Source organism: Drosophila takahashii, chromosome 2L (assembly GCF_030179915.1).
Source record: "Drosophila takahashii strain IR98-3 E-12201 chromosome 2L, DtakHiC1v2, whole genome shotgun sequence".
Taxonomy (NCBI): domain Eukaryota; kingdom Metazoa; phylum Arthropoda; class Insecta; order Diptera; family Drosophilidae; genus Drosophila; species Drosophila takahashii.
This window is the reverse complement of record NC_091678.1, coordinates 1,840,116-1,856,163: the sequence shown is the minus strand read 5'-3', so window position 1 is coordinate 1,856,163 and position 16,048 is coordinate 1,840,116. Positions and strand designations below refer to the sequence as shown.

Below are 16,048 nucleotides of genomic sequence, written 5' to 3'. Positions count from 1 at the left end.
TTTTTCTGATATGTTTTCTTTTCTAGTACAGATTTGGTAAAGATAAGATTATGCTATTTCTCCGAAATCTTTGTTAAAAGTCTGACCGAAGTATTAAAACATATTTATATTTTTGTTATATACAATTTAATTCAATAAAAACAATTCATTCAAAAATTCCCACACTTATTTCATTGTCTAAATCAAATTACGGTTGAATTTCTTTCAAAATCGTTCAATTCAAGTAGCGATAATATTTTTGATAAGATTACTTTAAATTGTGAAACGGTTCTTCTATCTACAAAGAGCTTAATTAAAGCCAAGTTGCTTTTTAAATTATGTTTCTTTTGTTTAATATTCGGAAATTAATTACCTTAAAAATAATCAATATATTTTATAAATAATTTGTATTAGTCACAAAAGCTTTTTTCTCATCAAATCTTAAACGGCTGTAGTCAAAGGTAATTACACAACCTCAAGCAGTCCAAGGAACGATAAGTAAAATAAATAAATCATTCATCGATAAGGGTAATTATAAATGGCAATGTTTTAAGATCGGTCTCTCAGTCTGAAAAAAACAGCGGTCTAGCCATGTTGCTTTTCGGAATATTCTGCTGCCTGTTGATTTTAAGTTCCTCAGCGGGTCAAAATGAAAGGGAAGTGTGTACTCTTCTCTCTGTTTGCGATAATATTGCAGACCTAAAATCTGAGATGGCAACTGTGCGGTAAATACTCAAGTTGTTTTTAGTAATTGGTACCAAGTATATACGGTTTATATTTTAAACAAAATGGCAGGGAAATTGTGGAAGACTTGGACAAAAAATTCGAGCAGGAGAAAAAATACCCAGAAAGCTGCGCTGATTCAGCGAAGAGTAAGTTACTGATCCGCTTGCCCGAGTACAGAGAATTCCCCTTCGAGGTGTCCTGCGATCAGCACAACTACGGAGGAGGTTGGACTGTATTGATGCGACGAGCCGACGGAAGCGAAGATTTTTACCGCGATTGGAAGGACTACAAGTACGGATTTGGTCAGTTAAATAATGAGTTCTTCCTGGGACTGGAGCTATTTCATGCGCTGACCTATTCGGAACCCCAGGAGCTAATGGTTGTCCTGGAGGACTACGATGGAAATAAACGCTACCAGCACTACGACAACTTCAAAATCGGACCAGAGAGTAATAATTACACCCTGGAATCGGTGGGATCTTCTTATGGAGACGCGGGAGACTCATTTGAACATCATATCGGTATGCAGTTTAGTACTAAGGATCGCAAGAACGACATCGATTCAACGAGGGTATGTGCAGTTGTATTTAGAGGCGCTTGGTGGTACTTTCGTTGCCATATAAGGTAATTATTCCTTCTACTAAAGTAATATTTTTAAATATACAAGTCTATATATTTTTCTTTTTTCAGTGCTTTGACCGGTGTCTATGGCGATAGTTCCTATGGACAGGGAGTACTTTGGTCAACATCGCATGGGTTTTATTACTCACTCAAAAGTGCGGCAATGATGATAAGACCGAAATCGTATTCTCCCAAGTGAACTTATTATTTTTTTAACTTTTAATTTAATCAGTTAGATATGTCTACTCGATGATAATGACAATATAGATAATAATAATAATAGTTGAAATATAAAAATACACTTGATCACCAAGGAATATATTTTTTTCGCAACGTAAAAAAACTATAAAAAATTTACAATGGTGGAAATCACTGAATGATTTACGATTAATTATACCCGTTACTCGTAGAGTAAAAGGGTATATTAGATTCGTGCAAAAGTATTTAACAGCTAGAAGGAAGCGTTTCCGACCCCATAAAGTATATATATTCTTGATCAGGGGCACTAGCCGAGTCGATCTAGCCATGTCCGTCTGTCCGTCTGTATGAACGCTGAGATCTCAGAAACTACAAAAGCTAGTAGGTTGAGATTTCCCACACATATTCTTTGGCTTCCTACGCAGCGCAAGTTTATTTTAGCCGAGCGCCACGCCCCTTCTAACGCCCACAATCGCCCACTAACGATTTTAAAATGGGTCCTGCGCCCACATCTTTAAAGATTTCCGAGAAGTATAAATGCAATTTTGTTGTGTATATTTATACCTATCGAAATGTAGAAGACATTTTTCAAATCGGACCATTCATTAAAAAGTTATACGCAATCAAAATTTATATATCTATCTCCCTCGCACTCCCTTTAGCTGAGTGACGGGTATTAGATACTCGGGATAGTCTCTTGTTTTAATTTTCGCAATGGGACGCTAATGATAAGATAAGTAAAAAGACTAATTTTTCGATAAGGTTTATTTAAAAAGACAATTAATTAAGATCGGTTCCTCAGTCTGGAAAAAACGGCAGTGTAACCATGTTGCTTTTTGGAATATTCTTCTGCGTGTTGGTTTTAAACTCTTTAGCCAGTCAAAATGACGGCGAAGTGTGTACTCTTTTGTCAGTTTGCAATAATATTGCAGACGTGAAATCAGAGGTTGCAGCTGTGCGGTAAATAATTTAAAATAATGCCAAGCTTTTCAAGAAATTAGCTTTAAAATAAAATAACAGAGACATTTTGGAGGACTTGGGTAAAAAACTCGACCAGGAGAAAAAATACCCTGAAAGCTGCGCTAATTCAACGAAGAGTAAGCTGCTGATCCGCTTGCCCGAGTACAGTGAATTCCCCTTCGAGGTGTCCTGCGATCAGCATAACTACGGCGGAGGTTGGACTGTATTGATGCGACGAAGCGATGGAAGCGAGGACTTTTACCGCAATTGGAAGGACTACAAGTACGGATTTGGCGACTTGAACAATGAGTTCTTCCTCGGACTGGAGCTATTTCATGCGCTGACCTATTCGGAACCCCAGGAACTGATGGTTGTCCTCGAGGATCACGAAGGAGAAATTCGCTACCAGCATTACGATAACTTTAGAGTCGGACCATGGACCAACATCTACACCTTGGAATCGGTGGGATCATCTTATGGAGACGCCGGTGATTCACTTCACGCTCAATTGGGGATGAAGTTTAGTACTAAGGATCGCAAGAATGACATCGATAAAGAAAAGAATTGTGCAGTTCATTATAAAGGAGCTTGGTGGTACTATTTCTGCCATGAAAGGTAAATATTTCCTCTGAAATATTTAAAAGTCGAATATTAATTGTTTTATTATTTTATTCATACCCGATTTTCAGCGCTTTGACTGGTGTATATGGCGATAATTCCTTTGGACAGGGTGTACTTTGGTCAACATGGCATGGCTTTAACTACTCACTCAAAAAGGCCGTAATGATGATAAGGCCGAGAGGGTATGCTAAGTATCCGATTGTATGAAATGCCAACCAATATTGTTTGTTGAATTAAAAGTCTTAATAGCCACAAAATATAAATTTTATAAAAATATATTGAATACCAAATGTTCACCCTTAAAAAACATTTCAAGTGAAAAAGTCACATAAGAATTTTAATCGATTGTCGGAATGAAAAATATATTATACTTAAGAATGTAAGTACCTATATGTACATATTTCTTTAGTATCGTTATGATAACAATAAAAACTTTATAATGGGAGCACATAAATTACTTTTCAAGAATCGTATTCATTTTGCGATTTCGAATACTATTTTTTGATAATGCATGCAGGAAATAATATGTTTATTTTAGAAATATTATGATCTTTGAATGATAAAATACATAAAATCCTGAAATATATGCAATCAAAAGTAGAGTATTTCCCCTTCGCATTTTGTGCCGAATATCACCTCGATTTGTTATCCTTAACACCAAATCCTTTTTGCATATTGTTTTGTTATTCTTGCACCCCCGTTTTCATTATTTAACACATTTCAAAATTCACAATTCAAAACGTGTTAATTAGCAGGCGGCGAAAAGGGGCGGAAGTCGGGGGTGGGTTGGGTCTTCTTTCTTTCCGCAAATGTGTTAATGACTGAGTGGGATGGGCCACGCCCCCTTCGCGACTTTAATTTCCGTGCCGCCTTCTTGAGTTTTGGATGTCAATAAAATTAGCATTCGCCTTTGTTTTTGTTTTGCTGTCGCAAAAATTAAACTGTTTCGAGGGCGTGGCCACATTACGCAACTAAATATTCATGCGAACGAAATTCCAAAAGGCCTCGTTTCCATTTCCCGACTTTTCCTTTCAGGCCTCGCCTCAATTGACTTTGCCTTGAGCAAAAGGAAAACTCTTTCTCGACCCCCGGGAGCAGACATAACTATCAAATTACCCAAGGATATGTGTTCTCGGGGAGGAAGTCATAAAAGCACCAATTCTTGACGGGTAGCGAAGTTTAGACATCTGAAGAGCTAGCTGTTAAATATTTTATTGTAATTAAAACGCGAAATTTCTCCCCAAGCGAACAGTGTGAAATTTGAAGGCAGATGTTAAAGGCCACATAAAATAAATAAAACAAGTAAAAAAGCGAGGGTAATAAATAAAATAACTCGAAAATAAAAACGCAATTTTGTATTAAATATAAATATGTATGAACCAATTCTATAATATTTAAAAAATATTTAAATTACAAATTGTAGCTAAAAGATCTTTAAAATATGTAATAAAAAAAATACAATTTTAATTAATGATTAAAAATAAATATTGCAATTATTTTTCAAAATAGTCCCATCTAATATTATTATTAAAAAGTTTATAAATTTTCAAAAGCAAATTCCGCTCACTTGGCCTCTTCTTTAAAACCCCTTTTAATACTCATTCCCCACCCCTTTTCATTTTGCCATTTTCATTGTGAAAATGCAGCATGGAAAAAGGAAAATGCCTTAACAAACATGCCTTTTGTTCTCTCGGGCTGATTTACAGCCGCAAGTTTAGCCCGCTTCTTAACCCTTGTGCGGCCCCTGTGCCCCCTTTTCCCACCCGTTGTTAGGCAGTTAACATTTGCTTGATGCACTCCTTAACACTTTGTTGCCGTTAATTATGCAACAGCCCCCGTCTGCTGATGTTTTTCCTGCTGCTCGGATTTTTCCTCCGGCCTTTCCTGATTTTACTCGCTTTCCCCGCTTTCCTCAGTTTCCTGCCATCTGCAGGCTGGCAGAACTGGCAAAAACTAAATGGAAACTGTCAAATGAACCGCAATTGTAATTGTGTTCACAGAGTTTACTCTTCGGCTTGTTTTGCCTAAAAACTCTCTCTCGGCTACGAAATGATGTGTGCCATGGCGAAAACTTTCACCTGTTAATGACGTGGCACACGGCACGTAGAAATGCACAGAAAAAGAAAACATAATCAGACGATTTTATATATTTATTTATACTATTTAGACCAGATACTATAGGTAGGTTAATAAATTGTATTTTATATCAATAAATTAACATGGTTATATTTAAATGTTAAATAAAATAAGAAAATAAATAAAATAAGGATTAATATTAATAATATTATTTTCTTGATATTATTAATACAAGATTTTTTGCCAGTATAGAGATAGAGACAACAAATGCAACAAACTGCCAGCCACCAAATCTGCAGCCAAATCCTTAGCCAAATCCTCAGCCAACTGCATTTTGTCGTGTGCTGCTGTTTGTTTTTGTGCGAAACTTTCTCGAGAAAAATTCGGTGAACAACTAAAACTTTAATTAAAAGGGGAAAATGTATTATTAAAACCAGAAATAAAAAACAAAGCAAATGGATCACTAAAGTGAGAGAGGGATGTCAAAGGTGAAAATTCTCTGGAAATGGAGAAGAAATTAAGGATTAATCGATTGGTTGGGAAACCTAGAATTAAAATATATATCTTTTGAATTAATTTCTTTGAAAATGTTTTAAAAAATGTATTAAATGTATTAAAAATAATTAATATTAAAAATGTCTCTAAGAAAGTTAAATTTATAAATTCCATTTTTTAAAGGTTGAAAATATAAATATTTTATATTTTTTAAATAAAAGAATACTACTATTGTTGATTTCTCATACGTTTTTTGAGCTAAGTAACATTTCAGGTGACACACCTTTAAGGGGGTTTCCTTTCGCTGAAGGGACATCACCATTTATAGATCCCCTGCACGAACACACGATGCAGTTGCAATGGGCATTTATTCAACTGTAAATCAATAAATTTTAATTAAAATTGCAGCCATACGCAGTGACCCAACGACCCAATCAGCCAGGCCAATTGTCCTGTCCTCTCTTTTTGTTACCCTCGTCCCGACTCTTTCTACCGCTCCCCCTTTTCCCGTTGCACGGATGTTTCTGTCTCACTCGCTGATAAATGAAACATCAAAATTTTCGATGGGCTGCGTTTAACTAAAATTTTCGCATCCAAAAGCTCATAATGTGAATTTCCGTTTCCGCTAAGCGTCGTTCAGCATATAATTTGACATTTGACAAGGTCAAACCCGCCACCCCCCTCCCCTACCAACCCTTTTGGCGCCCATCCCTTGATAATTTCGTTATGCATTTCGATTTTGGCAATTGCCAAATTGTGATTTTCGATTTGTAGATGGCGAATTTCGATTCGGTATTCGTGATTTGTGTGTTTGGCGTTTCGGTTGTTCGGGGCAAAACAATATTACGCATACGACATGATGGCCCGTCCACTTTCTACCCCCTTTTTCGATGCCGCTAGCGATGAAACCACCATCAGGAACATGAGTATTTCCTTTTCAACATTTTTGAGATTAATCTGCGCCGAATGAAACTTTGTTATATGTGGTTTATTCGGGAATTTAAGGGTATATTCCGATTTTTAGCAGCTAGGCTTATATTATTATTTATTTTAGTATCTTCAGGGAAAATATATCTTTGTGCAATCGATGTAACATGGATAAACACTATACCTGATGATGAAATAAGTTTATTTAGAAGAATACGACTTTGGCCTTATCATCATTACGGCACCTTTGAGTGAGTAATAAAACCCATGCGATGTTGACCAAAGTACTCCCTGTCCATACACTCATAGAAATTTTTACCCTAAATCGCCCTAAAAAACTGACTTTTCGCCCGTGGATTTAGAAAATCGCCCATAAATCGTATCCGCTGGCGATTCGCCCGTGTATTTAGAAAAATTTTCTAAAAAATCCCGATGGAAATTTGGTTTAATTTAGGGTGATTTTTCTTGAAATAAGAAATATTTTCCTGTTTTTAGGGTGATTTGCCCTAATTTTAAGGTGTATTTTTCTAAAATTAAGGGCGAATTTTCTGTTTTTATAGGCAAATGCCCTAAAAAATTAGACAAATTAAAAAAAATCGTGTTTGAGCATGCTTAACTGAATTTGGGAAGCATGTTTTTTTTTAATCGTCTATATTCTGGGAACTGGGACTGCTTTAATTAAACAACACCGGCGGAGGACACCGTTTCATATTATTGTATTGGTGTGTAGCTTATATGGGAGCTGCGTTGAGAGGGGGGGCCCGATCTATACAACACAGCCGTTAGAACTGAAAAATCATGTTTGTTAACGAATTAGGGAAATAAATATGAGGAGAAAAAACAACTTACTTTTTTTGGTCGTTGCGAGAATCGAACCCACGACCTCTCGGTTTAGAGTCTAGCGTCCTACCGCTGCACTACAGACCCATCGCGCAAGACGACGAACAAACTCTGCACACATCTTATTTTCTTGAGGTCTACGTTATAATATGACTAAAGGCAACTAAACCGTATATTTTTTTCCTGACGACTGTGACAATTAGTCCCGTTTTCTTGCCCGCAAACACAAAGTATGCTTTTAACTCAGAACTCCCATACGTTTTTAAGGTTCAAAGACTACTTTAATTTAAAATTCGGACGAAAAAATGTCCTCAGTATTTTAATGTTTACAAAAAAAAAAAAAAACATAAAAATCAAGTTGAATCACACAGGGTTCGAACCCACAACCCCACGACCTTAGTCCTCATATAGCAAAGTTGAAAGCGCAAGTGATTAGACCGCTGGGCTACCGAATTTCACACTTTTGGAGTGATTTTTAAGGCGAATCGCCCTTGTATTTAGAAAAATTTTAGAAAAAAAATTAGGGCAATTCGCCGTTGGATTTAGAAAAGGTCAAAACGAAGCAAATCGAAAAAAATCGCCCTAAATATTAGAAAAATAGAAAAATTAACCCTAAAAATATTTTTTTATGGTCACCTGCCTTAAATTTATGGCAAATTTGTCGTGAAAATAGAAAATTTTTCTCAGTTCAAAGGCGAAAAATTTTTTAGGGCGATTTTCTAAAATGTAGAAAATTATTTTTATGAGTGTAAGAACTATCGCCATAAACACCGGTCAAACCACTGAGAAATTAAAAATATTAAGACTAGTATATATAAAATCTAACTTTATGCCTAGTACTCACTTCAATCAAATAGCCTACGAAATGAAAATCTCCATACAAAATTTTGATCACGAAATTTTTCGCCTGTCATTTCTGTATAGAATATTTCGTTTCGTTGCCTTTTTGATTGTAGTGAGTACTAGGCCTTAGAAGGAATAATTACCTTAAATGGCAACGATAGTACCACCAAGCGCCTTTAAATACAACTGCACAATCCCTTGTTGAATCGATGTCGTTCTTGCGATCCTTAGTACTAAACTGCATGCCGATATGATATACAAATGAGTCTCCTGCGTCTCCAGAAGAAGTTCCCACCGATTCCAGGGTGTAGTTATTACGCTCTGGTCCGATTCTAAAGTTATCATAATGCTGGTAGCGTTTGTTTCCTTCGTAGTCCTCCAGGACAACCATCAGTTCCTGGGGCTCCGAATAGGTCAGCGCATGAAATAGCTCCAGTCCCAGGAAGAACTCATTCTTTAACTGACCAAATCCATACTTGTAGTCCTTCCAATCGCGGTAAAAATCCTCGCTTCCATCGGCTCGTCGCATTAATACAGTCCAACCTCCGCCGTAGTTATGCTGATCGCAGGACACCTCGAAGGGGAATTCACTGTACTCGGGCAAGCGGATCAGCAGATTACCCTTCGTGGAATCAGCACAGCTTTCTGGGTAATTTTTCTGCTGCTCCACCAAAATTTCACTGCCATTTTATTTCAAGTATAGATCGTTAAATCTGGGTATTATTTTAATGACCTTAAAAATTTACCGCACAGTTTCCATCTCAGATTTTAAGTCAGCAATATTGTCACAAACGGATAGGAGAGTGCAAACATTTCTTTCGTTTTGACTGGCTGAAGAATTATAAACCAACAGACAGAAGAATATTCCGGAAATCCACATGTTTTCGCTTGACCTCTATTTTGACTGAAGAAATACTAAGAACTACGTCCCGTTATATAGTAATCGCAAACGTTTCATTTCTTATCGCATACTCATTATAGAAAATATACGATAGGCTTTATCAATGCAGTACTACTTCAAAATTTTCTTCGCAGTACAAATATACAGTTAAGGGGTATCTAATAGTCGAGGCACTCGACTTGCTATTAAATACTATTCAGCTTTTTGCCGTTTGAAATGTTTCTTGGCTCTGTTGTTTTAGTTGTTTTCTTGTCATTTCGGATTTTCGGGTTTTATGTTTTTCAGTTTCCGCATAATTTATCGTCAAATTATTGAGCTAATGAAGTGAGTTTTTCGTGCTGTTCGCTCTTTGCTATTTCAGTTTTGCTTTTCGAGATTATTTCGAATTTATGCAGGAATGAAATGCATATGAGTATCCAGTTCCCTTCCTCGATTTGCCCATAAATCTAGCCACGAATAGCGTTATAACGTATAAGTACACACATGTACGAACATATATCGAAACACCCTTGTGTCGGCAACAAATCATCCAAATGCGAGGAGGTTGCTTGAGGTGTTTCGATTGAGATTTGAGTGGCGATTGAGAGTGTGGTCGGGAAATGTAAATGGGTCCTTGATTGTGGCAACTTGAGCTGCAGATAGTGTAGTGGAGGCCCCCTTAAACTTGAAGAGTAACCCAAAAAGCAAGTGGTGAAGTAGATTTAAAGATGTCGAAAAATATGCCTTTGTTATCGACTGTTTCAAAGAAATCAAATCAGGTTCTCATGAAAATAATAGAGCAAAGATTTTCTGTCTATGCCTAATTTTTATAATTATGTACAAAAAATATAATTTTAAATATTTTTAGGTTCCCACTTGTGAACGGTTTTTTGGAAAATTTTATAAACAAAAGATATTCTTCTTTGGAAAATAATAAAAAAGTATTATCAATATATATATGCACTTTCTAAAAATAAATTTAAAAAAACCTTTATTAATCATTTTTAATTATAATTTAAACGATTTTTCGAGTACATTAAGTTTGTTTTTTTAATTGTTATTTACACAAATATAGTTTTTAATAACTTTAAACTGCCATTTCGTTTACAAAAACTGTAAGAGCCAAATATTACAGCAAAATATTAAAATTTTTGTATAAGTTAGTAAATGCATATTTAATTTCAATGTGGCTTTTTAATATATATTAAAATATAATTTTAAATAACTTTAAACGCCCATCTCGTTTACAAAAAACTGTTAGAAGAGGCATTGCTGCTCATAACCAGGCAAACTTTTCCCCAGACACACACACACATGGGGAAATTTTCAGTGACGAATTGTAATACAAATGAGCCAAAACAGGAGAGGGCCAAACCCCCAAAGACCCCTACTTGCCACCGCCCATGGTTTTCCCTGTTTCCCGGCACGTCGTTTAGTGCAACAACTTAATTTGCATATCAGCGCCGCCAAATTGCAAGCGGCATGCAATGAAAATGGAAAATTGTTTTGCAGGCTGTGGAAAACTCATGCGCATGCAAAGGCGAACACACTTCATCAATTTGCCAATAAACTTGTGAGTACTTGGCGCAATAGTTGCCAACATTTCAATCAGGCCAAACACTCAGCTAGGGTTTTGATTTTCCCCACTGCCATATTCCTTCGAATGTTCCCCAGCATTTTCTCCGCCAAACCAACCAACCCACCCACACACATACTACTTACTTGTGCGAACTTTTTGAGTCAGCGCAAAAATTTTATGCACATGGCATAAAATCGAAATCAAAGTTGTTGCTGATTTGGCGCAAAATTAACAGGCAAAGCAGGCGCTTAGCTGTCAGCTCCTCAGAATTTTCCTCTATTTTCCCACCACCGCCACTACACATTTTCCGATTTTCGCCCTAGCAGGACCTTCGTCCTTTTCATTGGGGCAATTAAAGCGAGGAACCACTGGTCTTGAGGAGGCCTTCAGTCGCGCGTCTTGTCTCAAATTAAATTTGCATTTCAAATTCCCCATTTTGTTGACATCCGGGAAACGAATGGCAGTTCCTCCGTGGCGGGGAGTTTCGCAAATCAAAGCGTTTAGTTTAGACAAATCCCGGGGAGGGAAAATATCTGGGCAGCAAAAAAAAAAAGGAAAATAAAAGGAAAACACGGAACTTGAATGAGCAGGTGCTTGCCTGCATATAAATCAAAATAATTTCGTCTGGCGGCTGTAATTTCACAAGGGGAGAAATGGGCCCGGAAAATATGTACACTGGGGAAAAAAGGGTCAAGTTGTGAATTGTTCAGTCTTTGCGAAAAAAAAACATATAGAAATTTAAATCTTCCATTGCTAACAAAAATGTAATGAATTTGTTTATTATTAAATATATTTTAAATATTTTGGTAAATATTTAAAATCATTGAAAATGCGTTTTAAACATACTCAATCTCTTACAGAATTAAAAAAAATTCTTGATTATTTTAATTTGAAATACACACTATATTTATTTATTCGAAATAAACAAAACTAATTTATATAGATTTTATACGTTCAAAGTAAACAATATAGAGCTCTTTAGGCGTGTGAACTAAATTTTTTTAGCACATGATAAATATTGAGCAAATTTTTAGGTTTTTCTAATTCTTAGATACTTATAATTCGAAGACTATATAAGCAAACATTCTTGAGGGGCTCTTCGAAAGTAGGCGAATAATTGAAAAATCAGTTCATCGGCAACATTTGCCTTTCGCAGTTCTTGGTTCGCAAAATGTTGAAACTCGAAATATATTATATTTTCCTTGCCTTTCTGCATGGAATAGTAAAGTCCCAAGATAATATCTCCAGTTACCGTGATCAGTTACACGATCAAGATAGAAATTTAAATTTAAAACTCACGTTTATGGAGACTAAAATAGAGGAAATTCTGGCAAAGCTGAACAAAATTGAAAGTGAAAATCGGATATATAAGGAAGTAACTCAAAAAAGCGAAAATTGTTTATTAACTGATGCCGCCAGTCAGTGCTCAGCCTTCTGTCTTGCCGCACTTAATCCATTAATCGACGATATTGCCAATATAAGTCAAGAAATGCTTAATCAATCGGTTCTACTAAAAGACACTGAGACTAAACAAGAAGAAATTCTGGAAAAGCTGAAAAATATTAAAAATGAAATTCGGATAGTTCAGGAAGTAACTCAAGAAATGAAAAATCAATCTGTTCTGCTAAATGACACACAGTTAAATGTTAGTAATTTTAAAAAAGAAATCCAAGAAATGCAAAAAGAAAAGGAAGAAACTGATTTGCTGGCAATAACACTAAATGGAACACTGGGTCTACAAAACAAAACACAATCAAATAATGATGATGATATCCCTTCAGGATTTAAGAAAATTGGAAAAAGATATTTTCATATCTCAAAGGACCAGAAAAATTGGACTGATGCTGCTATCGCATGTCGACAGAAAGGAGGATATCTAGCAGTCTTTCAAGATCTCGAAGATCTGTATGCCCTTAAACCTAAACTGAGGGATACGGCTGCCGAATTTTGGTTGGGTATTTACAACCGGGATCAAAAGGGCGAATATATATCAGTGGCCACCGAGGAGCGAGCACCATTTCTGCTCTGGGATCTAACAAACTTCTATCCGTCCGAACAAGATTGTGTTGACCTATACAAGTGGCATATGTAGCCTTTTCCGTGCTCTGAAACAATTCGTTATAATTGCCAATTGGACACTTAAGTTTGAAAAGGACAAGTAATCTTAAAATCTGTCAAAATATCTGTTATTTAAAATCTAGTTTTCGCCGTTTTTTAATACAATTTTTTTTTTAAGAATTCCCTTATATATATTTATTTAAATATTTAAATAATATATTAAATGCTTAAAACGACAAATACAAAAAATAACTAAAAATAAAAAATATTATTATTAATAAATTAATCGTATGTTTTAGATAATTTAGTTTTTTTTCCTAAGTTCCATTTTTGTTACAATAATTAATCTTATACAACTATCAAGTATTATAATAAAAAAAAAATCGCTTACGCACACGCACCACTTTTTTCCTTTTAATGATAAACAAATGAGGTTGGCCATAAAATTTTACTGTTTGTTGTCTATGTATTTTGTATCTCTTGAAAAGTCCGAAAATAAATAAAAAATGACTTAATTGGCAACATTTGCAACTACGAAATGTTGTACGCTTTTAAAATTTTCGAGCTTAAAATTTTGTATGCACTTCTGATACAAATGTTATTTGATAATTAGACATTAAGGTTTAAAACTTGAAAATAACATATTTAAAACGATATACTGTCAAGTTCACATTGTATTAAAAATACAAGAATTACACATACAACCCCCAATTTTTTTTCAGTGTTAGAAGTCCATCAAAACAGGGGCAAATCATGAAAAGGACAAATGAAGTGAAATTTAAATGATTGCATACTCGGAGGCGTTTGTTGAACCACTTATTTTCACCTAATTGCACACTCGAGTGGACAGACGATGCTTTTTCCACTTGGCTGGCTGGCCAAAAATCGGTGGGCGTAGTCGAGGGAAACCCCAAGTGGGGGCGTGGCCCAGAGTTGGTCACTTTGTGTTACGCAACAAAGTCACACAAAATATTTGCCAAACATTTTGTGCTCATGATTTTATCCTTCCGATTTTTATGGGTGTCTCCCGTTCCCCCTCGGAAATGTTTAACCAATATTTTGGGACAATATTTGTTGCGACAATAAGGAAAAAGCAATTATAAAGTGGCACCAGATAGTGAAAGCCGGAAATTGTCTAGGGTGTCAAAGGGGCCAAGAGAAATGTGAATATATATGTGGTATTTTTTTTAGGGGTGGTTTTAAGGGGATTTTCAAACCGCAGGCAGCTCATTAAAGGCACAACTTTTCACTCTCTTAATTCTTGTTTCTTTCGGTTAATTTTTGCGCCCGACGAACAGAAACAAATTTCATGCAAATGGAAATGGAAAATGCAAATTAACAAGTTCCTTAATGGCCTTGGGTGGGAGTGGTGGTGGGTGGTGCACTCCAAAGGCTGTAAAACTGCCAGCAGATTTCAATTAAAAGTTGACAAGAATGCAAGCATCAGTTCTTCTTAAACTGTAAAGTTTGAAGAGAAATTTGAAAAGATGTATAGGCAAATTTACTTTGTTTTTAATATAATTTACAAGATTTTAATTTTCTTTAAAAAAATTTATATTCTTAAATAAATTAAAATATTATTGTTATCTTCTGGAAATCAAATTTTACAAATATTCAATAAAGTACATTTATAATAAAAACTCTTTTTAATTATGTATTATTAAATAACAACTTTTTTTTAGTTTAAACAAAGAAATTGACTTGTTGCCTTTGTAAATTGTAAAAAAATGGCGTTATTATAGAGTAATTTCTAATGCACTTTGTGAACTTTAGCCCTAAATATATTATACTACATGACTTCACTGAAAGCTGCCAAGACCCCCTTACCTTCTCGACTTCAGTTTTACAACTCTATCAATCATAAACTCAGAGCCAATGTCTGAAAACTGTAGCTCAATAAAATGTTCTCGAAAATGTTGCCAGAGAAGGGGGTTCTCCAAAAACACTTTCCAGATACGAGTATTGCCATGACACGTCGACAAAAGCAATGATTCCTTTTGGGTAACCCATTTCTGCACCGCCCCCCGATTTTCCAACTTCCCCGATTTTCCCGCCAACTCTTGTTACGTTACGCGTTTTCCCAGCCGCGCTTGCATGTCATGACATGAGCAGGAAATGCGTTTTCTGACGCCGCCGCTGAAGATGCCTCGTAAAGGAGGTGCTGGTGCACTGAAAGAAAATATGGAAAAAAATGTTTTTTTTTATTTTGGGCTAAATATATGAACAAAAAGTTGGTGGCGATTTTGCGTTTCATTAAAGTCAATTTACACACATAAATGTCTGGATTTTAATAAAACTTTGTCAAAAAGTATGCAACAATAAGATAATGTTCTTTTTTAACTGCATTATTTAGGACACATTTTACGTGATATACGTAGTCTAGTTTAAAAGGTTTTAAATAATAACTTATTTTAATAATTTTTTATACCTATCAATTTATAAAAATAGTTTCTTTCAAATCATAAAAATTTCCAAAGTAGTTTATTTATCATTTTCTTTCACTGTACTTTCACGGGTTGTGGAATTTCGTATAGCTGCTGTTCCTGGTTTCTCGGTTAGGTTTACGGTTACGGTTTTTTGGCTATGCCGTGTGCCTGGTTCCGTTTCTTGTGCACCAAGCGCAGCGCCATAAATATTTAAATTGTGCGACGCCGCCGCCACCGCTAAAAACCACCAGAACCACATTATTCCCAGCACCCCCTTTAGCCACTCCCACTCTGCGCTTCTGCCTGTCTTGCATGTTGCTTGCCGGCTTATTTTTTGACAGTTATCGATTCGAAGGCGCTGCCTCAGTTTCAGCTTCAGATTCAGCTCCCGATTCCAAACCGCAATTTTCTGATTCTGATTCTTGACTCGGAGACGGAGACATTTTATCTTGCCAGGACGCAGGACTCGCTTGCAATTCATTTCCTAAAATATGCATAAGGAGCAGCCAGCGAACAGTTAAAAAATACATGGGAGAAATTTAAGATAGTATAACGAGGCATATAATACTCTTAAAGAAATTGTATAAAATTTAAAATAATACAAGTGCTTTAAATTTTTTAAAGCCAAGTTTTTAATTATATATTACTAGAAATGCAAATAATTTAATAATTTAATTGGTTTAAAATTAAAATAAAATATAACTAAAAATATGAATTATAAAGGTGCTTAAAAGTATGCAACAATTTATGTGGAAATTAGAAAGAAATAAATACCTATTTATTGTCTTAATATCCATTCGAAAGAGTATAATAGCTTAA

General features: G+C 35.5%; 3 protein-coding genes across 3 annotated transcripts; 2 read left to right on the top strand and 1 right to left on the bottom strand.

Annotated features, from left to right (window-relative positions):
• Positions 1-557: 557 nt before the first annotated feature.
• LOC108068168 (ryncolin-1-like) lies at positions 558-1,627 on the top strand. The gene is made up of 3 exons (XM_017157582.2): positions 558-704; positions 775-1,329; positions 1,396-1,627. The coding sequence occupies exons 1-3, from the start codon at positions 571-573 to the stop codon at positions 1,523-1,525; spliced, it is 819 nt and encodes a 272-aa protein (XP_017013071.2). The 5' UTR covers positions 558-570; the 3' UTR covers positions 1,526-1,627.
• Positions 1,628-2,336: 709 nt separating this feature from the next.
• LOC108068165 (fibrinogen C domain-containing protein 1-like) lies at positions 2,337-3,312 on the top strand. The gene is made up of 3 exons (XM_017157578.2): positions 2,337-2,484; positions 2,545-3,099; positions 3,174-3,312. Exons 1-3 carry the CDS (start codon positions 2,351-2,353, stop codon positions 3,310-3,312), a joined length of 828 nt encoding a protein of 275 aa, XP_017013067.2. The 5' UTR covers positions 2,337-2,350.
• A 3,331-nt stretch (positions 3,313-6,643) lies between these two features.
• On the bottom strand, positions 6,644-9,178 carry LOC108068169 (ryncolin-1-like). The gene is made up of 4 exons (XM_044395136.2): positions 9,033-9,178; positions 8,430-8,966; positions 8,195-8,225; positions 6,644-6,903 (listed from the first exon to the last, which is right to left on the bottom strand). Exons 1-4 carry the CDS (start codon positions 9,164-9,166, stop codon positions 6,805-6,807), a joined length of 801 nt encoding a protein of 266 aa, XP_044251071.2. The 5' UTR covers positions 9,167-9,178; the 3' UTR covers positions 6,644-6,804.
• Positions 9,179-16,048: the final 6,870 nt, after the last annotated feature.